The following is a 27,305-nucleotide window of genomic DNA, read 5'->3' as shown; positions in this document are numbered from 1 at the left end:
AGCCGGAAAAAAGCGGTGGCTATGAAAATGCAAATGCCGCGGGGGATATTTAAATCCCCCGCGGATTTGCCTCTTCCAAAGTGCTACATTTGCATGCCTATTCCGTAATAGGGGCCAATGTAGATGTAGCCTTAGTGCTTAAAACGACAAAGCATGGGATTGAGAGAAATGGCAAGTGAAGGTTATTTGGATGTAAGCTGTTAATGTTTTTCTGAAATTTGCCATAATTTACTGTGCAGGTGTCCTTAAAGCCTGGTGATGATACAAGCACCAGTTCAGCTGGTAAGTCAAGCATTTAATCTTATTTCAGAATTGCTTTCAAATAGTTGTTTTAGGAACATGCTCATTAAAGCTGTATTATAATCTAGGTTCATTGCAGCCTGAAAACCCTGTGCAAGTGAGCATAGACCAGTTGACAGCAGCAGTCTATGCCCTTCTTCACCTCCACTTAAACTCAGGCTGCAGTAGCAGTAATTCTGCAACAAAAACCAGAAGCATTAAGGAAGCATGGACTGCTACAGAGCACCTGCAGTTCACAATATTTGCTGCTCATGGAATTCATGCTGGTTGGGTGTCAAAGTGAGTATTTTATTAAACAAATGTCTTTTTACAAATCCGTTATCTGTCTTGTTCTTCCTGGTTCAACATACTCACTCTTTCTTTGTAGCTATGAAAAATATTACTTGGTTTGCTCGCTGACCCATAATGGAAAAGATCTGTTTAAACCTGTTCAATCGAAGAAGGTTGGCACATACAAAAATTTCTTCTATCTGATTAAATGGGATGAACTGTGAGTAATTTTAATACTTCAGCTCCTTGATTAAAATATTTCTGTATCTTTAATTACAGTATTTTCTAACAATACTTGGATATTGAATAGAAATAGTAGCTCTTATGTAACTTTCTGTTGCCCTCCTTTGTAAATTTAAACTTTCTGTGATCATATCTGACATATGTTGTCTATATTAGAACAGCACTTTATCCTGCTGATTTTGAGAGTGGGGGCGGGGGGAGGGAAGGAACATTTGTTTTCCGCTTAAATGCTGATTTGTTAACATTTATAAACTGCTGGGAGCCTCACATTGGGGAGGAGGAGGAACCCTACCTTGTGAATACAATTTGCAGGTATAAAGCTAAAAACTGGGGAAAAGGCTTCAATTATGATCCAAGTATCTAGAGAGAGAAACTTGTTACACTGTTGTAAGTACTCTGGAAAGCCTTTCTGCAGCCTAGGGGTTGCCAGTTTGCTTTCTCACTGGGTCTCCCGCTGGGTCCCGGAGCATCGGAGCCCCCAGCGCAGCAAGGAGCTGCTGCCCCCATCACTCCCTAGGTCAGCCCTGGCCCTACTCAGGTGGCCTGGAGGGGGGCCAAGAGGCTGGGGGGCAGATAAGCTGGGGATGAAGAGGCCAGGGCTGGCTACAACCAGGGAGGGCAGTGGGGGGCTGACAGGCTGGGGGAGCTGGGAGGGAGGCCAGGGCTGGATGCAACTGGGGTGGGGGCCAGAGGAAGAGTGGGGGTGCCAGAGGCTGGAGGGAGGGATGGGCTGGCTGCGGCTGGGGATGGGCTGGGGCAAGAGCCCTGGTGTGGGGGGGGACCCAGAAGCCAGGGCTGTGGCTGGGTGTGGGGGAAGGCTGGGGCTGGCACGGCCCCCAGCTGCCGGGGGGAATGTCGGGCTTGCTTACCCCAAAGATGGGGGTTGGCGAGTGTAGCGAGAATACTTCAATACTTTTTTTCTGTCCATTGAATTTTATTAGTTTTTGCCAAGATTTGAAGGTTCTACATTGTGTGCCATTTCAGAATATGTAAATGCTTTAATGAAACAGCACTTCATTTGGATGAAAGGACCTATTGTCTCACAGTTTGTTTTTAATATTAAGCTTAGAAAAGTAGAGGGAGGTAAATCAATTCTGTGGCCCCTGAAATGAGCAGAAAAAGTGGGAAAATGAATTACACTTACTAGTCCAGCTCCTTGAAAAGACCATGTAAATTTGTACAAGAAATCTTGTCCTTTAAGAGGTTCTTTTGAAGCTGGATATGATGCAGGATTGTTGCCTTGTACCTTTCAGAAATTGTGATTAACACTAGAGACTTGACGAAGGAGATGTGCATATTAACATTCAACACTAATTCACATCCTTTTGGGAACAAAAAGCGTCAGCGTATATTGTAACTTTAAAGATTCTAATCCTTTATCTTTTCTTACTAGTTGATTGTTCACAAATATTCTTTTCTTTTACAGAATCATTTTCCCCATCCAGATTTCACAGTTGCCATTGGAATCTGTCTTGTGTCTTACTCTGTTTGGAATATTAAATCAAAGTAGTGGAAGTTCACCTGATTCAAATAAACAGAGAAAGGGACCAGAGATGTTGGGTGAAGTTTCTTTACCTCTTTTCGATTTTAGACGGTAAGTAGCCAAAATGTGTTTAATGACTTGGGTGTATGAAGGAATTTAGATGATCCCCACAAGTGCAGAGGCTGCTTCTTTGCCACTTTTTAGTAGACTGATAAAAGTAAGACTGGCACACCATGCTGCGTGGGAAGTTACTCTTAATTAGAATTCTATATACTGCTGATCCTTCACATTTGTTTATAAGATGTTTCTATTCAAATGGCTCTGCTTTCTGCTAACAGACTGATGAGCTAGTAGGGTTGGAATGATAGGCTGTTTGTATTATATTGATAATCAAGGAATGTTCATATTTCACCCAGTTTGCATGGTAGTTTTCTCAAATAGAGACCATGGTAGATAGCAGTATTGTGGAGTGGCAGTAGTTTGTAGCATAGTGGCAGTGCATCCTTGAGGTAGTCCATTGACATCCAGCATAGGATCTGGTGCACAGCCTATGTATGTAAGTGTTCCCAAGTGTTACTGTCCAGACATATACTTCTTTCTCCATTAGTTGAGTACATTTGATAGGAGGGGAGAGAACAGCAATTAGTGAGCAGTATCTAGGCATTTGACTAGAAGGTGTGAAAGGCAGACAAGTTAACTAGGTATGTGTTAGGTAGCTGAGGTATAACAATGTGTGTTAAATAGACTTGGTAAGAGAGCAGAGCAACTTGCTCATTGAGCTCTCACAAGGATGCACACACAAGCGTTGGTCCAACCATATGGTGCCAGTTACACCATGCAGCACAGCATAGAAGCAAGAGCTACAAGGCCAGTAAAACAGATACCACAGAACAGCAACCTCTCTGAACAAATGCTTAGCATGTCGAGAGAGAGAGAGAGAGAGAGAGTGAGAGTGACTGACTCCCTCAATGAGACATTTTTAGTTTTGGGGACTTCATTTTGCTTTCTCACAGGCCTGCAATCTCTCAGTATAATTTCTCTCAATTTAGTGCAGCTAAAATCCATTGCCTTGCTCAGCAGGAGTTGATTCAAAATTAAAGAGCTCTTTAAAGAAGTTTTTGGAACTGTATGTCATTAAGAGAAACTCCGTTCTTGCGGTGCTCTTAAATGGAGATTGATGGAAAAGAGAGATGCTCTTGCATCTGGGACTCTTTTACATTCGTTCTGTGAAATTCTATTTTTAATAGCCTAGAAAGCAATACGTTTCTTCTAGTCTCAAGTCTTTACATAATAGCAACATCTGGTCTAGTTACACTGGTATACATATTTTAAAAAGATAAATCAAATCAAACTTAGAGCTAAGAAAATCAAGTACAATGTCTGTACTCATTTCTACTAAAAAAATTAATTGTATGGATAGAATTGATTCATACTAATTAATACGCTAATGCAGGACACTAATTTCTGTAAGATGCTTATGCAGCTGTCAATGATTATGAAAACTCTTAAGCAAAACAAATAGGGTATGTCTACACTACAGAGCTAGTTCGAACTAACGGAGGTTAGTTCGAACTAACTTTGATAGGCGCTACACTAGCGCTCCGCTAGTTCGAACTTAATTCAAACTAGCGGAGCGCTTAGCTCGAACTAGGTAAACCTCATTTTACGAGGATTAAGCCTAGTTCGAACTAGCTAGTTCAAATTAAGGGCTGTGTAGACCCTTAATTCGAACTAGTGGGAGGCTAGTCCTCCCCAGGTTTCCCTGGTGGCCACTCTGGCCAACACCAGGGAAACTCTATGCCCCCCTCCCAGCCCTGGACCCCTTAAAGGGGCACGGGCTGGCTACGGTGCCCGTGCCAGGTGCAAGCCTGCTAGCACCCAGCCAGCAGACCCTGCACCTGGCACGGCTCGAGCCAGCCACCCGATGCCCCCCAGCTCTCCCCCTCTTCCCGGGACCAGGCTGGCGGCTCCCGGGAGCTTGCCCGGGACCGCAAGAGGCGGGCACCCGCCTGGGCTAGTGCGGACATCGTGGACCTCGTCCACGATCTCCACACTAGGCACAGGAAAGTGGCCGGCTTGGGCAGGAGAGCTGCCAGCCTGGCCACCCAGGAGCAGGTGTGCAAGAGAATCAAGGGGGTCTACTGAGACCCCCGACCCTGAGACCTGAGCTTAGAATGGCCGTCCTGGGTCAGACCAAAGGTCCATCTAGCCCAGTAGCCTGTCTGCCAACAGCGGCCAACCCTAGGGACCCTGGAGGGGATGGACCAAAGACAGTGACCAAGCCATTTGTCTCGTGCCATCCCTCTCCAGCCTTCCACAAACCTTGGGCAGGGACTCCACTCCTACCCCCTGGCTAATAGCACTCCATGGACCCAACTTCCATTAATTGATCTCACTTCCCTTTAAACTCTGTTCTAGTTCTAGCCTTCACAGCCTCCTGCAGCAAGGAGTTCCATAGGTTGACTCTTTGCTTTGTGAAGAAGAACTTTCTGTTGTTAGTTTGAAGCCTGCTACCCATTCCTTTCCTTTGGTGTCCTCTAGTCCTTCTTTATGGGAACTAATGAAGAACTTTTCTTGATGCACCGTCTCCACCCAACTCCTGCTTTTAGAGACCTCTATCCTATCCCCCCTCAGTCTCCTCTTTTTTAAGCTGAGAAGTCCCAGTCTCTTTAGCCTCTCTTCATATGGGACCTGTTCCCAACCCCTGATCATTGTAGTTGCCCTCCCCTCTCCCAGCCTCTCTCTTCCCCTCTCCCACCTCCTTTTCCCAGTCTCCCCCAGTTTTGTTCAATAAAGACAGATTCCATTTTTAACACAATTGTCTTTTATTTTGTACATCAGGAAGGGGGGCTAGGGAAGGGTAAGTGGAAGGAGGTGAGGGAGGAATGGGGTACGAGCCCCCGATGGGGAGGACTAGGCTGGCTTTGCGGGCTTCTGGGGGTGGAAGCTCTCCTGCAGCCCCCCAATTGCCCGCTCTCCCCAGATGGCAGCCTGCGGCAAGTGTAGCCAGTCTGATGGCTGAGTGCTGTGATGTGCCCAGTGTGGGTACTCCGGGCACTCCAAGCCAGGACTGGTTTTCAAGCGGGGCACCCCGAGAACTGTCTGTCCGGGGTGGGGGTCGGGTCCCTTTAAGCGCAGCCCTCGGCTAGCCTGAGACAGCAGCTCCACGCTCTAAGTCCTCCTCTGATGCCCTGCCGGCACTGCTTCCAGCCATCCTTAAGCCCTGTTCAGGGTCCACTTAATGTGGACATGCTAGTTTGAATTAGCAAAACGCTAATTCGAACTAGTTTTTAGTTCTAGACGCTTTAGTTCAAATTAGCTTAGTTTGAATTAACTAATTCGAACTAAGTTAGTTCGAACTAACTCTGTAGTGTAGACATACCCATATAGTTTGCAAGTAGCAAATATTACTTTTATCACTTTTCATTGGCTATTATCCAGGATGGGTGGGAATGGTGTCCCTAGCCTTTATCTGTAAATGGGTGACAGGGAAGGGATCACATGAGGATTACCTGTTGAGTTACTTCCCTTTGGGATATCTGGTATTGGCCACTGTCAGTAGACAGAATACTGAGCTAGATGGACCTTTGGTCTGACCCAGTATGGCCGTTCTTATGTTCTTATCCTTTCCACATTAGCAAAAGTTTACTGGTTCACTAATTTACATTCGGCAATTAGACAAACTAACTGAATGCTTTCCAGTTTCAAAGTCACATAACAGCGATTTTTCTGTTGTAGGCGGTGAAACAGTTGTGAGACCTAAGTACAGGAGTCCCCCGACTTGCAACGCAATCCATTCCCAGGGAAGCGTCGCAAGTTGGGGACATCGTAACTCGAATCCTTATTTATGATAGGCGCTGTGTGCCATTGTAAATGCAGGCCGAGGACGTAAGTTGGGGGGTTTTGGCCCCTTCCACAACTACAAAAATGGTTGTAAGTGTGGAGTGTTGGAACTTGAGTGGTCGCAAGTTGGGGGCCTCCTGTAAAATAATCTGAGGTTGGTTTAAAGGAAAGTATAAACTGTTAGGGTATGCTTTTAAAGGACAGTTCTTATGTACCAGTAACGTGTTCCCTCTGCACATTCATGCCTGTTCAACAGTGCTGAATTCTTCTTGCAAAGGACTTGACAGTATAGATCTGAGGGCATTAGTACAGTTAATACTAGACACAAAACTACTTTAGCAAGTAAATCTTCAGTCCCTAGTTCTTGATCTGGATACTTGACACTGAACTGAGTGATAAGCTCAAGGACCTGATACTGTCTAAGAAGGACATAGCTATATCTAGTGCAATGCTACCATAGTCTTAGTCATGGGCTATAGTCTAAAAATGAATACTGGACTTGCACAGAGCCAGTTTTAACCAACTAGATGACCCTTCACCATGAGGAGGGTTTTTGAGGCAGCCCTCATGGTCTTTGATTCAGACAGTGATTTTTTTCCCTTAAATAAATCCTTTCTTTAAGACTGTTGCTTTTGAGTTAAAATATAACTATAAACAAAAGTAGGTATGAAAGGGCAGAGTTAAAAAACCTAAGGGAAGCATTTTGAACATTGAATTTTAAACTTTTGGCTGTTAAACAGAAACTGTTGAAAGCAATTGGGGCCACTTGGAACCCTCCATGAGGGCAGGGTAAGTGGCCAGTAGTGCTCTCTAGGAAGTTCCAGAGGTGAGAATATTCAGAGGCGTCCTGGAAGAAGAATCAAAAGATTCTTTACCAGACTTAATTCAAATCTGGGTTATAGGATTTAAAATCACTTATACAGGGTGTAGGAAGTGCAGTAAAAGGCATGTCAGGATAAAGTGGTAAATGTTTAAAAGCTTTGCATCATTGACAAATTGGCCCAGATCCAGACTTTCCTAGAGGAAGCTGATGAGTGAGGATGCAGTCACCTTGGTGCTCTGCTGATCCTGAGCTGTCCTGCACCACACTAGTCTACAGGCACAGCTTGAAGCAGCTTGCTGACTTCTTCAGCTTACCCTTAAGGTTGCTGACAAAGGTGTATGTCTACACTGCAATAAAACACCTGTGGCTGTCCTGGGTTAGCTGACTCAGGCTTGCAGGGTTTGGGCTATAAAATTGTAGTATAGACAATTGGACTCTGGCTGCGCTGCCATTTTTTAGCTCCGGAGCTCAAACCAGCTGACCTGGACTGTGATACTTGGTGTGGCAGCTGTTTTATCACAGCATAGACCTACTCTGATACCATTCTAGCAGCTGGAAATCTCTGCAGCACAGGAATTCAAACTGCAGCACCGTTCATGAGGGGACGATGCATTAGAGTGATTGTGTGCTACCTGAGGAGCCCTTATTGTTAAGGACACAACTGCCATTAAACAGCTGAGGAGCTGGAGTCCTGTGAGCATGCATCGAAGTTTTACCAAATAGGACAGTACTTGTATACACCTGAACATCAAGTTGTCAGTTTAATTGTATCTTAATGTTGTGCTAGTTGGAGAGAATCCTATCAACAATGTAAAGAGCAGAGATGGATACTTCACAGGTGAAAACTATTTCAGCTCCCGGAAGCACAAGGATCTGAAAGAATGTTGTGCCGAATTTGGGTGAATAACATGCATACGCTGGATGTAGAAATGTCAGTCTCTGCTAGCCGTGGATTACTACAGTTGAATGCAGGCCAGGGTACTTGAGGACACAAGCCAAATACTCCAGCTGCATTTTCATATAACATCAATAACAAAGGGATCTAAAAATTGCTGCTAACTAGAACACTGAAGAATCTAAGGTCATTACTGTGCTGTGAGACTCTGAAGCCAGATTGGAAGCACTTGTGATGAAGTGAGGGTTTGGAATAGATACAGCTCTCCCATTTTTGCTACCACATAAGGGTACTACAAAGAATACTGTGTACTCTTTAAAAAGGACTAGATCTGTGTTCATTTGTTCTTCAGTGGCACCATATAATTAGATGCATGGTTTTGTTGCTGGTTTTGTTTTGTTGTATTATGAGCATTATATTAATAAAGACTGCCTCTTCTCCTCCTGTTCTTTGTCCCAGCTGCTTTCCATCAACATACTGAAGGCTTGATGGTCTCCTGAATTAATTAATTTTTAATTCCTGAAATTAAACTGGATTGACTGAATAATTATTTTAGACTACTTGAGGCAGGAATGATCTGTTCTGTACAATGCACAACACACTGTCAGATCTCTGAGATCTTGGAGTCATTGTAGATAGTTCTCTGAAAACATCCACTCAGTGTGCAGCAGCAGTCAGTAAAGAAAGCAATGTTAGGAATCATTAAGGAAGGGTTAGAGAATAAGACAGAGAATACCTTGTTGCATCTATAAAAATCCATGGTAACACACATTTTGAATACTGTGTGCAGATGTAGCTGCCTCATCCCAAAAGACACATCTTGGAATTGGAAAAAGTTAAGAAAAGGGCAACGGACATGATTAAGGGTATGGAATGGCTGCCATATGAGGAGAGATTAATAAAACAGGACTGTTCATCTTAGAAAAGACAAGACTAAGGGGGGGATATGATAGAGGCCTATAAAATCATGGTTGATGTGGAACAAATAGGAAAGGTTATTTATTTGTTCTTGTAACACAAGAACTTAGGAGTCACCAAATGACATTAATAGGTAGCAAACAAACCCACAACAAAAGGAGGTATTTCTTCACACAACATATAGTCAACCTGTGGAGCTCCTTGCCTAAGGATGTAGTGAAGACCAGGACTTTAACAGGGTTCAAAAAAGAACAAGATGAATTCATGGAGGACAGGTCCATCAATGGCTATTAGCCAGGTGGTGCAGGAATGGTGTCCCTAGCCTCTGTTTCTCAGAAGCTGGGAATAGGCAAGAGGGGGTGAATCACTTGATGATATCTGTTATGTTCATTCCCCCTCGGGCATCTGGCATTGATCACTGTCAGAGGACAGGGTACTAGGCTAGACGGACCTTCGGTTTGACCTAGTAATGTAATTCTTATGTAAACCTAGAATTGCAGTGACGCATACTAATTATAATTGGTTAGTAGTAATGTGAAGCTATTAGCAAAATTTTGCATCTGCAGTTACACCAATTGTATGTGGTTTGATAAAATCATAGATTCTAGAGATGAAAAATCCCTAGTCCTACCCCCTTGTTGGTGTAGGATTGCCGCTTGTAGAATATATTGATTTTGTCTGAAATCTTTAGTCGCCCCACATGGGCAACCTGTGTTCCATGTTATTTGTCTGGGGGAGGGGGGGTGGAGTTTAGTCAAGTCTACTATTTCAGTACTGAACTGCCTCTGCAGGCTTAGAGTTGCTTGCAGATTTAAGTATTTTGAGAACTTAGAAAATAAATATGGGAGATAAATGAACATGCAGAAGAAAAAATTATTAGTAGTGATCATATTCATTGTTTTGGCTGCTCAGAATCATAATTGCCTACAAATGGCATGCTTTCCCACATTGTCTGAGTCCGAAAGCTTAATATAGAATATCTCTGGAATAAAAAAGCTTTCTCTTTCAAGGAATGTTATCATTTGTTACTTGTTCTCAAGTGAGAGCAGGCCATCTATATTCTGAGACGAAATTTTTGCCATTATAGTAAACCTATTGATAGTCCATTTAAATTATGCAGATAAAGCAAATTAATGTTTCATATTTTGTGAGTTACCATTATTTTCTCATAGGTGTTTGATCTGTTTTCCAGATTTTGATGTTTTTCACTAACTTTTTGAGGAGTAGGCACAAGATGTAGTGACTGAAATATTGTGTGCTTTTTTCTCTTTGTTTTCTTAGTTTGTTAACTTGCGGAACTAAGTTGTTACACCTTTGGACTTCATCACATGTGATTCCTGCATCAGCAACTACCCATAAAAGAGGAAATCTCATGGAAAGAATAGTACTGCAGGTAGTATTTTTTTTTCCTGATTTTCAGTTAAGTGTTTTGTTTTGAATGCTGTAAGCAAGAATTTTGTCGTCAGAAATAGATTGATATTGCTGAGGGCGGGGGGAAAGCCTCTTCACTATGCAGGCAATAGTAGGTGATGCCAAACCAAAATAATAATATAAAAACAGTGATCATTGACCCCGATGCAGTAGTTCAGTGTTCAGGAAGCTTTTCAGCTTTCTGAAAGCTTTTTAAAATGGCCTTCTGTTTTAATTTTTCAGGTTGATTTTCCCTCTCTGGCTTTTGATATTGTATACAAACCAAAATAATAATATAAAAACAGTGATCATTGACCCCTGATGCAGTAGTTCAGTGTTCAGGAAGCTTTTCAGCTTTCTGAAAGCTTTTTAAAATGGCCTTCTGTTTTAATTTTTCAGGTTGATTTTCCCTCTCTGGCTTTTGATATTGTATACAAAGTGCCTCAAGCTGCAACCGGTTTGGTACATCGTTCAGTAGAAACTTTGGAAAAAAATGTAAAGGAGCGTCTTCTTGCTATTCTTGCTAAAGATGGCACCCTCGGGTATGTTCATCTATTTGTGTGATTTTATCTTTTTACATGTAAGCAACTCTGTGGAGAGGGAAATAAATACATAATGTGTCCTCCTTACTAAAGGCTGACAGTTTACAGCCAAATATGCTCCCTTTCCTTTACACAAATGAGACTTGTGTGCTTGGATTTAGGTGTGCAGTTCTCATTTTTGAAGTTTCAGTAAAACTGACAAAAAGGGACCAAATTTTTATTTATTTAGTAAGTTAACTTTTACAGAACAGTTAATACGTTTCAAAATCACTGGGAGAAATTAGGATATTGTAGGAGGCAGTCTTCCTGTCATCTGTGCTGAACTAACATTGAAGTATGGCATTTGGAACATTGCCCTGTTCAATTTCTGGTGAAACTTAAAGCAATAAAGTTGTAATTGCTTTGAGCAACAATCTCCCATTTCTGCAGCACCTTCCTGACTACCTTCTTGAAATGTTTAGGTTGTATTCAGTCTCAGAGGTAGATGAAGTGACTTACCGGTATGTCCCTTTGGCAACTGCTTTGGTTTTCTTCAGAGTAACAATAATTGTTATAAACTAAACTGTTGTTTGGACTATCTGCAGGCTATCAAAGGGAGATAAAGAGTTTTTGTGGGAGAAGCGACATTATTGCCATGGACATGAAAACAGCCTTCCAAAAATATTAGCTAGTGCCCCACACTGGGACTGGGGAAGTCTGCCTGAGATATACTCACTGCTTCAGCAGTGGCCTCCACTACCTCCTTTGACTGCACTGGAACTACTAGATTCAAAGTAAGTGAACTCTATGAATTATAGAAAGAAAAGCACAATTTACCGGTTTTGTAGGGTACTGAAAAATATATTTTAAATGATTTCCACTGCATTCTGTAATTTTTTTACAAGCTATGGTCTCCATTGATTTAAATTATCTCCTTGACACTCATGGTTAGCAGTAGCTATTAAACAGATTTATCATTTAAAAAGTGCACATAAAAGGTTTGGTTACCAATAGAAGACTTCTGAACGATGATTCATAGGAGGATTGAATTTTCTTGTTTTGTAAAATATAGCCTACATTTTTATATCAAAAACCTCCTCAGCTTTTGTCTGTCTTTCAAAAGCTGATTTAATTTCTGATTAAACTCAGCCAAATCAATGTCCTACTGTGATGTTACAAGAGTAGACTGACCTCAAATCTATCCCTTTAATATGAGATTAAGGGTTTGCTATTTAAGATAGGTGCTAAAATAATAGTTAGAGATGGGCATCCCTGCACCTCAGTATGTACATGCTTTTGTATGTAGAGGGCCTGATATTAGGGGGCATGCAAGAACTATTACAATAAAAAAGTTAGCTCCTGAGACTTGGTGTTTCATGCATGTCTCTGCTGATAAAAACAAGTAATGTACTTGTGATGCTTTTGTAGGTTTGCAGATCAGAAAGTACGAACCACAGCTGTGAACTGGATTGAGGCAATAAGTGATGATGAGTTGACAGATTTTCTTCCCCAATTTGTGCAGGTGACATTTATTGCTTACCCTTTTGTTCATTTTCCAATATTAGAACTCTTAAAATTATTTTTGGTGCTTAGTACCCAAAATATACAGTTGGGTGCTTTTTATTAGTGTTACCATAGATACAGGGAGGTGCTATATATAATTTTAAATAACCCAGTATGTAAACTAAGCAATTTAAGTAAAACAAAAAGAATTATACTAGCACTTTCTATATACGTGTGACACATCTATGTACAACTTTATTTTTACTTTTTATATAAAAGGCAAACACACAATGAAACAAAATATAAATTTGCATATAATGAAACTAGCATCTCCAGCATTTGCCATGTGTTACCAGTAGAGCCTTAAACTTGTTTTATCTTTCATATTAAGCCAGCCAACCTTTCAGGTTTCTGTTGCAATACTAAGGTTGTTTTTCCCCCCATTTTTCTTTGACTGAGAGGGTCCTGTAAAGCGTTAAACCACTTGAAGTAATTCCTCCAAAGTTAATTTTATTTCTTAACATGTGTTTCTAGAATTGAGTTGAAACAGACCAATTGTCCTATCTTTGCATGAATTCTTGAGCATAGCTGCTGAAAGAAGGAACTGAGACACACTGGTAGCTGTTTATCATATAATCAAGGGAGATCAGTTTTACACCTTGTATCTTTTTCAATCTTTAATTCTTTTTCTATCCATATTATCTAAGTGTGGAGTTAATCTGTGCCTCCAGATCAAGGCCATCTCATAGTAGTATGAGAAGAGAGTAATGATGGCCTCTTACAATATAAAACACAAAAATGTAGAAATGGCAAGTGGGGTGGGTTTGGTTTTGTTTGCTTTTGTCTCAAACCAGACAGATATGTATACAGAGCCACTGGAGAGGGAAACACCACAATAAGATGAATTGGAAACGCTAAACAATAGAGATACAATTTAAGGGTCTTGTGTGACAAACCAGGCAGTCTTATATCCCATATAAATTGCATAAGCTTATTTATTGAGCAGAAAGCAAAGGAGTGAACTTAAAAGGCAATAGGTTAATGACAAGGTACATTTGGGCAGATATTTATTTTGACAGTTTGAAGTTTTCTGAGTAGGGGTGGGGGCACAAAATGTCATCTTACAGCCTTGATAATTTATTGTAATATATAGTCCATATTTATGAAACATACCCTTCAGGTGTCTGTGTTAAATTTAGTTTTTCAGTCATCTAACTTTTACCTATTTTCAATAATACTCAGATCTCATGGGTTTATTCTGCTCTGGACCCTTCAAGATCCTTTGGCCATCACTGCACTTTAAATTGTATAGGTATCCCCCCTTCTCCCCGCCCTCCCGAAACAACTAAAGGGAATGTTTAATCCAATCCAGTAGTTGTCAAAAAATTTTCTAATGACCCAGTTGAAGAAAATTGTTGTCAGTGATCCGTAATTTGATTAGAGTGTGGGTTCAGGGTGGGGCTGAGGATGAAAGTTTGGGGTGTAGGAAGGGGCTGCAGCTTAGGGAGGACAGGAGGGACTTACCGTGAGCAGCCCCCCGGTCACTGGTGCAGCAGGGGGTGCTAAGGCAGGCACTATATGCTCTTCCCCCACCTAGGGGCCAGGTCTCATGCTGGCCACTTCTTGGGCACAACACAGTCTGCAGTGCCAGGGCTGGCAAGTAGCCTGCCTTTAGCAGTTCCACTGATCACCTGATCACCCTGCAGCAATGTGACCCAGTGCCTGACATTCCATGACCCTGTACTGAGTCACAACCTGTAGTTTGAAATCCACTGATCTAATCTAAAAATTGACTAATTTTCTTGCATTTAGGCATTGAAGTATGAAACCTACCTAGACAGCTCTTTATTCAGATTCATTTTGACCCGGGCATTAGGAAATATTCGAATAGCACACTATATGTATTGGTAAGAACATTTCTTTCATTATATAAGTACAGTAATATTGATGTCTTCAGAACAAAGTAATATGCTGTCTAAATACTACATTTTCTTTCGTGAGTGATAGATCAATGAATGTTACATCAGGTTGGGGTTATGTGCAAAAGATAGTGTTCCTTTTAAGGAGACCAAATGAATCCACAGGAATCAAACACACAAATATCAAAATTGTGTTACTTTCTGTAAATCAGTAACTGTATGTATGTGTGTGCATGCTCAGCGCTGTGCAATGTCACTTAACAGACTTTTTAAAAAGGGTTTGCTATTTAACTCATCCAAAATGTTCCCTTTAGAGAGGAAATAGTAGTTTTTCCTACAAAATAGTAACTTAAATATCTGCTATTTCAGGCTTCTGAAGGATACCCTACATGATGCAAAGTTTGGGGTAAAGTATGAGCATATTCTTGGTGCCTTCCTCTCAGTCTGTGGGAAAGGGCTAAGGGAAGAGCTGGAGAAGCAGACCAGAATGGTACAGCTTTTGGGAGTGATAGCAGAAAAAGTAAAACAAACAAGTGGATCTTCTAGACAGGTGCGTAAGCTTAACTTTTAATATTATGTGTTACGGGGGATACATCTGACTTAAATTTTAAAGCTGAGCAAATTTACTTTGAAATTCAGTACAGCCCTGTATAAAAGTATAGTAAGATGTGTTTCAACAGAATAATTATTAAAAAATCAACACATTTTGGTAATCACTAGTCTTCAACTGTTAACCAGAGCTGTGTGGGAGGAGTGGTTGCGAGAGGAAATAGCAATGGAATAAATTGATATTTCTACAGAATTTGGCCCCATTTGGCCTTGCTAGCTCTATATAATTTTATAGACCGAGGTGGCAGCATTTATCAGTATGGACAAATTTCACGTGGATGGTATTAGGGCTGTATTGATGTGGTTATGTTTTTTGGATAAATAAAATAGAAATGATTACTGTGATCATTTAAAATCCTATGGTACTCTTCAGGAATTAGGGCATTGGCTGTGCTATTCTGCATAATTACTTTGCTTGTCAGAAATTTCCCTGTAGATATTTTAATGGATGAGTGTCAGTTTTGCATTTTTGCTTCTCAGGTTGTCCTGCAAAGTGGTATGGAACGTATACAGTCCTTTTTCATAAAGAAGAAATGCCGTTTACCCCTCAATCCCAGCCTTGTAGCAAAAGAATTAAATGTCAAGGTACAGTATGGAAAGATTTTTAAATCAACATTGCATGCTTGCAATTCCTGGAAATGCTCAACCTGTAGAAAGGAATACTTCATATATATATATGAGAAGTGTTACATTGGTGGGGAAACTTTTATTAAAAAAGAGCCTTTAGAACCAGACAATAAAATTAATTGAGCAGAGAGACGACAGTTATGGCAATATTTAGTGTACAGCCAGACCAAGGCCTGACTTAAGGATGACCTTTACTAATTTTCTGCTTCATCAGAACCCAGTGGAGCTTTCGTTATTTAGCAGCAGGGACCTGGTCCTACATGAAAATCATAAAACGTTGTGCAATAACAGAAGAAAATTCATAGAATCCTAGGATTGGAAGAGACCTCAGGAGTTCGAGTCCAGCCCCCTGCCCAAAGCAGGACCAACCCCAACTAAATCATCCCAGCCAGTGCTTTGTTAAAACCTGTAGGGATGGAGATTCCTCCACCACCACCTTAGGTAACCCATTCCAGTACTTCACCACCCTCCTAGTGAAATAGTTTTTCCTAATACACAACCTAGACCTCCCCCACTGTAACTTGAGACCATTGCTCCTCGTTGTGCCATCCGTCACTACTGAGAATAGCCCCAATCCCTCTGCCTCTCCTCATAGGTCATGTGCTCCAGCTTCCTAATCATTTTGTTTGCCCTCTGCTGGACCCTCTCCAATGTGTCCACATCCTTTCGATAGTCCGGGGGTCGAGAACTGGACACAATACTCCAGATGTGGCCTCATCACTGCCAAATAAAAGGGAATAATAACTTCTCTAGGTCTGCTGGCAATGCTTCTCCTGATGCACCCCAGCATGCCATTAACCTTCTTGGCTACAAGGACACACTGTTGACTCATATCCAGCTTCTCATCCACTGTAATGCCCAGGTCCTTTTCTGCTGAACTGTTTAGCCATTTGGTCCCCAGCCTGTAACAGTGCTTGGGATTCTTCCATCCCAAGGGCAGGACTCTGCACTTGTCCTTGTTGAACCTCATCAGATGTGGCCCAATCCTCACTCTGGACCCTATCCCTGCACTCAAAGCATGTGAATCGACCAGTTAGACTGCTACCAGCTATGGTCAAAGGAAAACAATGTACAAGACTGGCTGTTAATATTTTGAAGGATATATTGTGATGGAACTAGGCAGCTGTGTGACAATGTGATCCTCAGATACTCAATGGTAGGGAGGCAAAGGTGGTTTTATGCAACTGGGAAGGCTAGTTAGTGGGTTGTTGAAGGGAGGGGATACATGCTCAACAGCAAAATATGTGCAAGGTCCAACAGTCTTCAAAGCCTTTGAAGCACAAATTGCATACACCATATTGCATGCTTAATAGTACAACATTTACACACTGCGTACTATATATTAAGGTGGTAAAATAGGTTATAATTCCATTCCCTTATGAGGCTGAAAGTATAAATGCAAGCAGAATGCTGGCTGGGACAAGAAAACACTCAAGTTCTGAATTGCATGCTGCGAAAAGAGGACCGATCTCAGAAATTGTATAAGCTTTAACATTTCTGACACTTAAATAGAAAACCAGCAAACTAGAATTTGGGGGAGGAAGCTGCTGTTACAAGATTCTAGTGAGTGTGGGGGAGACAAATGGCAAGCTGTAAAACTGTTGAATAAATTAATATCAAAGCATGCTTGCATGTACTGAACGTTGGTCCTAATCTCTACGAGGGACCTGGTGGAGAAGGTGTATTGAAGGAACCACATTTACATAATCAGTAGAAAGTAGGAAGCTGACACAGGAGAAAACTCTAAATTTGTATTCTCTTCATATCTCAAACTTACAGTTCAGGGGCAGTAATAAATTCAACTTGGAATAGCTGCTTCAGTTAGACTGTCTATCCCCTCTTTTTTTATTTATTTCGTTTTAGAAAATATCCTATCTTGCCATACTGGCATGTATACAAAAAAAGTTAAGGGGTTCCTGGCCACAGTAAGCAGATGTATTACCCACTATTTCCTTGCTGAAAGCCTGAATACCTGCATGGACTTTATGCCATTTGTTGTCAAACTGATGGTAAAGGGAGTAAATCCCATAATCCTGGTGCAAATGGAGACTGCTCTGTCTCTCTAGTCCATAGATGTTCAGATGTAGTAGTTTTTGTCTAAAGGCCCAGACTATCCAAGATGTTGTGAAAGCATCTGGGGAGAGGCATGGGTGTGTTTTCCTTGGGGCATGTTTATCCCACCAAAATCAGGATAATAGATGTGTCCATCATATAAGGCCACCAAGAGGGAGGGGCAAAAAGAGCAGCGCAAGTGGCATTGCAACCTGACACAGTCACCGCACCATGCACTGGTATTTGTGTGGCATTGTGACCCTGCCTGATAGGTTGCAACACCTAGAGCCAGGAAGCTGAGCCTAGCTCTCTGGACCAGGATCCAGTGTTGCAGGGAGCTGAGCCTAGCTCTCTGGACCAGGAGCCAGTGTTGCTTGCATGGGGCAAGCAGTCTGACACCCCACTTAAGGGCCCCCCAAAAGCTCTCTGCAGCCCTGCAACTATATATTGGGAAATAGAATGCAGACTTCTGGAAAATGCTGAACATTTCATGATTCCAAACTGCAGAACAATCTATTTAATTTTTTTTAAATTTATTTCAAGTTCTATATAAATATTACTGGCGTATTTTAATATGTATGCCAATAAAATGTTATGGTAATTATTTGTAGAAGACATTGTTAGGGAAGAGGCCGAGTGACCAAAATGAGGAATGTAGTCATTACTATTAATTAGCAGGCATGTCAGAACTGAGCATTCAATAGATAAGTATTTGGAAGATTAAACTCCATTCCAATGTATTAGACTTATAGAGTGGTGAATCAGGGAGGAATGAAACATTTTAATTTTTAAATATATAGGTCAGATATGAGTGATTAAATATTGTCATCACAATTTAAAAATCTTAGACTCACAAAAGCACCAAAATTTAGTTACTGGCTGTCTGATGCTCTCAGGAATGGGTGTTTGAGATCAAGCACACTATAGACTCTACTCTGTGATATATTGCCAATTCATTGATCTCAGAATCTGCACTGTTCATAGGATGGGCAAACATTCCAAATATTAGAAACTTTGAGGCATGCTAGCAATTTTAAAACTCATCTGCAAACTATTAGTATTCTATCGGATTTGAAAGCCAACAGTGTTATCAGTCACTATCCTGCTAATGATTAAACTGTAATGTACTTGCAGGCATGTTCCTTCTTCAATTCTAATGCAGTACCACTAAAAGTTACATTGGTGAATGCAGATCCTCTGGGAGAAGAAATTAATGTTATGTTTAAAGTAAGCCTTTTTTTTTTCTGTTCTACTGGAGGAAAGCTATGGGGTTTTGATAGCTGATACTAACAAAACTAGCCCACTTTGTCACATTTTTATGCTGTTTGATACATCTTGAATCTGCTCTTTATATTTAGAAAGTAAACTGACTTAAGTAACAAGAATGAATGAAAATAGCTTACGCCACAGGAGTGATTAACATTTGTAGAAGGCTGAAAACTTTTGTAACTACATAACTCCCCTTGCGGTCATATTTTAATGCTTTACAATCTTTAATGTATTTTATCTTCACAACAGTACCACCCTGTGAATTAGGATAATACTGTTAGACCATTTTACAGATGGGAAATTGAGGCAGATACACTGTCTCTATGGAATCGAATCTAATCTATCTAGATAAACTGACTGTCCCACAATCACACCTTGTCCATAGTGGAGCTAGGCATTGAAACCCTTTTCCAAGGCCAAGTCTAGCACGCTAACCATTAGACCAGCTTACCTCTTCCCCACCTATTCTTGAAGTGAAAATGTAAGATTAAAAAAAAATACTGTGATCATCTTTCAAGGGCTTACTGAGATATTTGAGGTATATTGTATAACCTGAATATCAGTATTTTATGTATGCGGGCTTCATTATGGCCCATCATTTACCCTTTCTCTACACTTAATAGCAGATGAAACAAGTCATTCTCAGTGTAAGAAAAAGTATATTCTTCTTCGAGTGGCCCCGTGGGTGCTCCACTCTAGGTTTCGGGTCCCGTCCCGGCGCCGCGGCTCAGAGAATTTTCATAGCTGTGTCCCGCCAGCCCGCGCATGCGCGCTCCTTCAAAGCGCCGTTCGCGCCGTTGATCAGCCGCGCGCAGGCTGGCAACCGCCAGTTCCTCTCAACTGCCTCAGGTCGCGGTCGGAGCTCCCTCTATTGTTAGATCTATGTTTCTCATTAGCATTATTAGTTCGTTTTTTCTCAGTGTAAATAGTTACTTTTAGGGTTAGTCGTGTTCCAGTTCTACAGTTCTGTTAAAAAAAAAAAAAAAAAAAAAAAAAGTTTTTCTCTTCAGATCAACTCCGTTAGCACTACGGCTAAGCACTAAAGAAAGCTGAAATTGACAAACAGCAAAAAGACAGAGATTGCCTAGGTCGGCATCCAGCCACTCTCTTCGGCTCCTAACAATGCCGGGATCCCCTGGTTTTAAGAAATGTTCAGTTTGCCGCGAAGCTATGCCGGCGGCTGATGGCCATGACGCTTGCATAAGGTGCCTGGGTGAATCGCACGTTCCTCAAAAGTGCACCCATTGCTGCAAGCTTACGCCCAGAGCCCGCAGAGAGCGGGAATTAAAGCTCTGGATGATGTCGTTTGACAAGGCGCTGCAACCTGATCCGATACCCTTTTCAGCCTCAGCAAAAACTTCTGAGTCTAAGAGGAGAGCGGCTTCTCCCAGACCGGTGACTTCAAAGAGGGCAAAGCCATCCCTGGCTCGCTCCCTCCCTCCGGCAGCCTCAAGGGTTTCGGCAGCCTCCAAATTGACCCCCGCGGGGTCCTGCTGCTCTACTGACCCCGGTGATAGGGGATCGCAAACGCCGAGGGCTCGGGCTGCTTCAGTGCTGGCATCGGCTTCAGCTTCGCCGGCTGGCGGTACAGCACTAATGCTGAAATTGACAAGCCAGCCGGTGCTGGGTTCAGAGGCATCAACGTCAGCGGTGCGGGCTCCAGCGGCACCACTTGTGACGGCACCGGCGTTGGCGGCACCGGACCCAGCCGTGCACATTCCTGACATGGCGCCACCGGCAAATTTAATGACGTCGGCACCGAGCACTCTATCAGCACCGACAGCAGAGCAGCTACAGCTGATCTCCCCGGCACCGCTCTGTTTTCACTCTGTGCAGAGCTCCCCAGTTGCCATGGAAACTGACAGTGCCTCAATACCTAGGAAAGCTCTATCAAAGACTCATGGGAGGGACAGATCTGCCTCCCCAGTTTTCTCACCAGGACCATCTCCAGCGCCACCAAGGCGTACGCGGTATCGAGACTATAGTGTCTCTCCGATCCATGTTGCATACAGGCAGCGTGATTATAGAGACACAGTATATCTAGAAGCAAAGCGATCTCATTCACAATCTCGTTCACCGGGTCGGTCATCTAGATATGGGTCCTCTAGATGCTCTCCATGCCACGTCTATTACATTCAACACAGTAGTGCACGTTTGTCGCGTCATTCTTCTCCGTCACGTTCTGAGCACTACTACGGGCACTACTATCGCTCGTGCGACGGCGGTACCCACCATGAACATATATTATCTTCACTTAGGGTATCATCCTGCAACTGCCGCTCACCAGTCACACAACAGTTAACCTCACCTCCTCCATCGACAAGCCAATCTGTCCAACAGGATCATTCCGAGCTGGAAGAAGGACAGCTGTCTGACACAGAGGACCCCAAGCCAGAAACCTCTCCAGCGGACTGCGCATCTTCCTCACCAGATGAGGCAGTCTGTCCAGGTGAATTGTCTCCACCGGACGATCTAAAACAATTCCAAGACCTGTTTAAACGAGTAGCAGGTACGCAGGAAATACAGCTGGCAGTTGTTCCGGTGAAGACACACCGTCTCTTAAAGAACCTCCGTCCACAGCAGCGTGCAAGGATCGCCTTACCAATTGACGAAGCGATCATGGAAGTGGCGGCCGAGATATGGCAAACGCCAACTTCAGTTACTCCTACCAGTAAAAAGGCCGACAAGAAATACTTTGTGCCGGCAAAAGGGTTAGATTTTCTATTCAATCACCCTCAGCCCAATTCGTTAGTGGTTGACGCAGCACAGTGAAGGACCAAAGCACCACAGTACAAAAATGCGCTCCCTGATAAAGACAATAAGAAGTTGGATATATTTGGTAGGAAGGTCTATTCTTCAGCCACACTTCTATTACGTATTGCAAACTACTCGGCTCATTTATCAAACCACAATTTTGATAATTATTCAAAGCTAGCGGAATTATTACATCATCTTCCTGACGCAAAGAAACCTCTACTAAAAGTGATAGTACAGGAAGGATATGCAGCATGTAGCACCGCATTGCAGATTGCAATGGACGTGGCCGACACAGCAGCACGGGCCACAGCTACGGGTATCGCAATGAGGAGATCATCATGGCTTTCATCTGCGGCAGCACCAAAGGAGCTGCAAAGTAAAGTTGAAGATCTCCCCTTTGATAAGCTTAAGCTTTTCGCAGCAAATACTGACGAAGTCCTCCATTCAGGCAAGTATTCTTGTGCCACCCTACGTACATTGGGGATGTACACGCCCAATTTTAAGCTTAGGCGCTATTACCCTTATCAGAGAAGGTACGATTTTAATTTTCCCAGGCAACAGACACGCATGTCGGATAATCAGCGTCCTAGGCAACGTCCTCAGCGGAAACGGCCCCAACAAAATCGTGCAGTCAATCAATCTTCAACAAAACAGCAGATTTGACTCCCCCGTCGAGGTTGCAAGCACGCTTCCCTTGGTCAATGCAGAAAACGAAACTCCTCATGTCTTCCACCATCGACTGAAATCATATCACCACCAGTGGTCCAACATCACCACAGACAGATGGGTACTAGAAGTGGTAAAGTACAACCTCTCAATTCCTTTTCTCTCCATTCCCCCTTCCACCCCACCCACCCCGTCCCTTTTCAGGGACCCTTCTCGCGAGCAACTGCTGAAACAAGAAGTTCTTCGCTTACTCGCAATCAGGGCAATAGAGAGAGTACCCAAACAATTTTGGGGAAAAGGTTTTTATTCCCGATATTTTCTCACTCCGAAGAAATCGGGAGGCTGGAGACCCATCTTAGACCTTCGAAGGTTAAACCGCCACCTTCGAAAATGCCGATTCAAGATGGTGACCTTATCAACTATCATTCCGTCATTGAACAAGGGAGATGGGCTTGCAGTCCTTGACCTGGAGGATGCTTATTTCCACGTTGCTATTCACGTGGCTCACAGACGTTTTCTTCGGTTCCAATTAGGGAACGAACATTTTCAGTACCGGGTTCTACTGTTTGGATTGGCGTGCGTCCCCCGGGTCTTCACCAAAACTATAGCCATAGTGGTGGCTCATTTACGCAGGACGGGAGTGACAATATTCCCTTATTTGGACGACTGTCTAATCAGGGGCTCAACATATGTGGAGGCATGTCATATGGTGCAGACAGTGTCCAGCAAGTTTGCATCCCTGGGCCTCCTCATAAATGTAAAAAGTCATTATTAATTCCGTGCCAAGACCTGGTTTTTATAGGTGCACGGCTCGACTCAACTGTGGCACGGGCATACCTACCGTTGGAGCGTTTTGTGGCGATTCAAGACCTTGTACATACTGTCACGCATACTCCGACAATTCCTACACGCGCCTGTTGACAACTGATGGGCCACATGGTGGCTTCCACCGTAGTCGTACAAAACGCAAGGTTACATTTTCGTTGCCTCCAGCATTGGTTGGCCATGGTTTACAGTCTGGCAAAAGGCAGTATCCACAGACTGGTGGTGGTACCCCAACATGTTCAAGAGTCTATTCAGTGGTTGGCCAAACCGGGCAATCTCCTCACGGGCATCCCATTTCATCGTCCGCAGCCTACAAGACAGATAACTACAGATGCTTCCCTCACAGGCTGGGGGGCGCACATGGACAACCTGACGATTCAGGGTCGCTGGTCAACTCAAGAAATGATGTTACACATAAACATACTCGAGTTGCGGGCGGTACGACATGCTTGCAAGCATTTTCAGTCCCACATACGGGATACAGCTACCAGAATCATGACGGACAACATGGCAACTATGTTCTATGTCAACAGGCAGGGAGGTGCCCGATCTCGTTCTCTATGTGCGGAGGTGGTCCGGTTATGGAATTGGTGTATTCACAACAACACCATCCTAGTAGCATTCTACCTTCTGGGTACCGACAACTTAGTAGCGGACTCACTCAGCAGACGTTTTCCCCACGACCACGAGTGGGAACTCTGCACAGAGGTTTTAAACCATATATTTGTGCGGTGGGGGTTTCTGACAATAGACTTGTTTGCCACAGAAAACAACATGAAATGCCCCACCTATTGTTCGAGAGCGGGAATAGGACGTCAGTCAGTAGGAGACACCTTCCTTCTCCACGGGGGACGGATGCTGTTTTATGCTTTTCCCCCAGTCGTTCTAATACCCAAGGTTCTCGAGAAAATCAGCATAGAGGGGGCTCGAGTAACTCTTATAGCCCCAGCATGGGCTCATCAACTTTGGTTCTCAATGCTCCATCAGATGTCGGTAAAGGCACCGTACCCCCCTACCTCTCCTTCCAAATCTCTTGACCCAGGACAACGGATCTCTGCGCCATCCGAAACCCGAGACTCTACACCTCACAGCATGGATGCTCATTGGTTTAGCAGTTTCAAACAGTGTTGTTCCCAGCGGGTCAAGAAGGTGTTGATACATAGCAGGAAAGATTCTACACGAGCTATTTATATAGCTAAGTGGTCCAGATTCCAGGCATGGTGTGCGGTTAACAACATGGACCCCTATTCCACACCTTTACCTCGTATATTAGAGTACATTTTGCAACTCCAGGATAATGGACTGGCCATAGCTTCCCTACGGGTGCATTTGGCAGCGATTAATGCCTTTCATCACATGGACGACTCCTTCTCTATATTCGCACACCCTACTACGAAAAGATTCCTAAAGGGGCTTGCGAACCTCAACCCACCCCGCAGACCCCCTCCACCGTCGTGTAATCTGGATTTAGTATTGGAAGCTCTATCTCATCCTCCCTTTGAGCCTCTAGCCACTATTCTGTTACACGTACTTACCACCAAGCTTTTGTTTCTCCTAGCCCTTACTTCAGCTCGTAGGGTCAGTGAGATAGCAGTGTTCATGGCTTCGTCTCCCTATACAGTTTTTTCTAAAGACTTTGAGAGCTCACCCAGCGTTTATTCCAAAGGTTTCATCTGTGTTTCACATTAATGAACCAGTGGTTCTTCCATGCTTCTTCCCTAAACCCCATGCCTCAGTGCAAGAAGCAATATGGCATACGCTGGATGTAAGGAGAGCCTTGGCATTCTACATCGATAGAACGCGAGACTTTAGGAAAACGGACCGTTTAATAGTGTCATTGGCAAACCGTTCTAGAGGCCAACCATTGACCTCCCAACGTATTTCGAGACTTATCGTTTCATGCATATCTATGTGCCATTCTATACGAGGGAAACCTCTGCCAAACCCTCCAAAGGCCCACTCCACCAGAGCGGTTTCCACTACTACGGCCTTCCTGAAGGGAGTTCCGTTCCGGGACATTTGCAGGGCAGCGACATGGTCCTCTAATGTCACTTTTATGAGACATTATGCTATAGTTGATCAGTTTGCTTCGGACTCTTCGGTAGCTACGGCAGTACTTAGTCGTGATCATAAAGCCTAATTTCGGAGCGCTCTGGACTCTCTTTAGGTACTGCTCCAGAGTCACCAAGAGTGGAGCACCCACGGGGCCACTCGAAGAAGAAAAAGAAGTTACTCACCCTGTGAAGTAACGATTGTTCTTCAAGATGTGCCCCGTGGGTGCTCCATGACCCGCCCTTCCTCCCCGCTCTGGTTTTCTTCTTCTCTCTTTCAGATGAGCGGATGAGAGGAACTGGCGGTTGCCAGCCTGCGCGCGGCTGATCAAAGGCGCGAACGGCGCTTTGAAGGAGCGCGCATGCGCGGGCTGGCGGGACATGGCTATGAAAATTCTCCGAGCTGCGGTGCCGGGACGGGACCCAACACCTAGAGTGGAGTACCCATGGGGCACATCTCAAAGAACAATCGTTACTTCACAGGGTAACTTCTTTTTTAGTTCATTGTTCATGATATCCTTTCTCTGCTTGCTTTTATTTAAGGTTGGAGAAGATCTGCGACAAGATATGTTGGCTTTACAGATGATAAAGATTATGGACAAAATCTGGCTGCAGGGGGGACTGGACCTGCGGATGGTTCTCTTCAAGTGTCTCTCAACTGGAAAAGATAGAGGTGCAGTAGCCAGATAGACACTTCTCGGTGTTTTTCCCTGCAGAAAGGGAGTACGATACATTTATGCACAGTGGCAAACCCATAGGTTGCTCGTGGATGGCAGATATGTGTAAGAATGCGAGCAATAGGCACCCAGAAAAACTAGAGCAAGATTACTTTACCAGTGTTAATTGTATTGTGCAACTAAACTGACTGAAATCACGAATAATCTGTTCCCACTTGCTAGAGATACACTTCTGCTCTTGACCACTGAGTCCCTTGTGGTCCTTGCAGTTAGAGATCAGTGGAACAAAAAACAAACCAAAATAAAACAAACACAAATTAGATACTTCACTATGGCAGGAAAAACAGTGGAGAAAAACATAATTGAGAAGAAATGATAGAAAGCAGTAGCAATGCTAATTCTGGTACCCTATTTGATACTTTCAGAGATGTATTTAGGTCAAAATTGATCTGTTAAAATGTTTGTAGCCACTGTCATCACGGCAGTCCCTCAGAAGGAATAATTTAACTCTGAAAGAAATATGAAAATCAATACTTGTGTACCTATATGAATACTTTGTTTTTAAAAAAGCGATTTAAAAAAAAATCCATTTAATTTTACACCACATACTCTACTACATTTACCCAGGAATGAGGCAGCCTTTTCTTCTACACTTATTTTGACTGGCCACGATTCACAATACAGTAAATGCCTTGATGTTTAAATACAGGATGTTAAGTAGCGATTAATTTACTCGTCTAGTAGTCAATGGAATTTCCATCGACTACTCAACTAGTCGATAAGTACTTCCGCGATCCGCCTTTGAAATGTACAAGACCCCATTGTGCATTTCAGAGTTGGAACGCTGCATGGAGCCCGGGCTCTACACGGGCTTTTGTGCCTTTCAAAGCAGAAGCTCCTGCATAAAGCCTGGGGTCAGCGGGAGACACCGAGTCCTGCGCTGGCCCAGGCTACATGCTGCACTGCTGCTCTGAAATGCACAAGAGCCCCTGCTGGGGACTTGTACATTTCAAAGCTGGCACACTGCATGGAGACTGGGGTTCACTGAGGACTCCCCAGCTGACCCGGGGCTCCTTTTTGTGCAAGAGTTCTTGCCCAGAAAGGTGTGTGTGGATGGGTAACGGGGTTTTTTTTGCACAGAAACAGGAAAGAGGAAAAAGCACAGGTGCCCTGGTAGCCATTCAGTGGATAGCTATCAGCGCTTTCGTTTGAGAGAGTATCCATGCAGCGTGGACTCTCTCTTGTGCAAGAAGTTTTTGCGGAAGATCTCTTCCGCCAAAAGCTTCTTGCGCAAGAAGCCTGTAGTGTAGACCTAGCCTGAAAGAAAAATGGAAACTCTGTAACTGACTTATGCCTGCTGCTTCCTCTCCTCCACAAAACAACCTGCTATTCAAATAGGGATTATTTCCCACTTTGTGGTTTAGCTATAGGAGCTCTTATTTTTTTAATAGTCATTTTCTACTAAATAAAGCCCCTTGTAGCTTCACACATTGGGAACTTTGTATTTCTTTAGAAATAAGTCAACTTGGAGCCTTTTCTACTCAAGCACTCGATTTATACTACAGAGCTAATCACCTAAATTACTTATGGTGCAGTGAGATGTTATACAGTCATTAGATAATGATTATATCTAATGCTAGTTTA

General features: G+C 43.2%; 1 protein-coding gene across 2 annotated transcripts in view; it reads left to right on the top strand.

The window, feature by feature from the left end:
* The window catches only part of PIK3C2A (phosphatidylinositol-4-phosphate 3-kinase catalytic subunit type 2 alpha), a 107,196-nt gene that overhangs the window by 58,939 nt on the left and 20,952 nt on the right, over window positions 1–27,305 (top strand). For both annotated transcript variants that reach the window (XM_075928066.1, XM_075928065.1), the window contains exons 10-22: window positions 240–282; window positions 369–579; window positions 668–790; window positions 2,240–2,407; window positions 10,057–10,168; window positions 10,585–10,727; window positions 11,312–11,500; window positions 12,135–12,228; window positions 14,022–14,116; window positions 14,498–14,678; window positions 15,218–15,322; window positions 18,551–18,643; window positions 25,528–25,657. In XM_075928066.1, coding sequence (XP_075784181.1) covers window positions 240–282; window positions 369–579; window positions 668–790; window positions 2,240–2,407; window positions 10,057–10,168; window positions 10,585–10,727; window positions 11,312–11,500; window positions 12,135–12,228; window positions 14,022–14,116; window positions 14,498–14,678; window positions 15,218–15,322; window positions 18,551–18,643; window positions 25,528–25,657 — 1,687 coding nt within the window. The remainder of the gene's footprint in view (window positions 1–239; window positions 283–368; window positions 580–667; window positions 791–2,239; window positions 2,408–10,056; window positions 10,169–10,584; window positions 10,728–11,311; window positions 11,501–12,134; window positions 12,229–14,021; window positions 14,117–14,497; window positions 14,679–15,217; window positions 15,323–18,550; window positions 18,644–25,527; window positions 25,658–27,305) is intronic.

This window comes from Pelodiscus sinensis, chromosome 4, assembly GCF_049634645.1.
Source record: "Pelodiscus sinensis isolate JC-2024 chromosome 4, ASM4963464v1, whole genome shotgun sequence".
Classification (NCBI taxonomy): Eukaryota; Metazoa; Chordata; order Testudines; family Trionychidae; genus Pelodiscus; species Pelodiscus sinensis.
The sequence above is the reverse complement of the archived record's forward strand: the minus strand, read 5'-3'. Positions and strand labels throughout refer to the sequence as shown.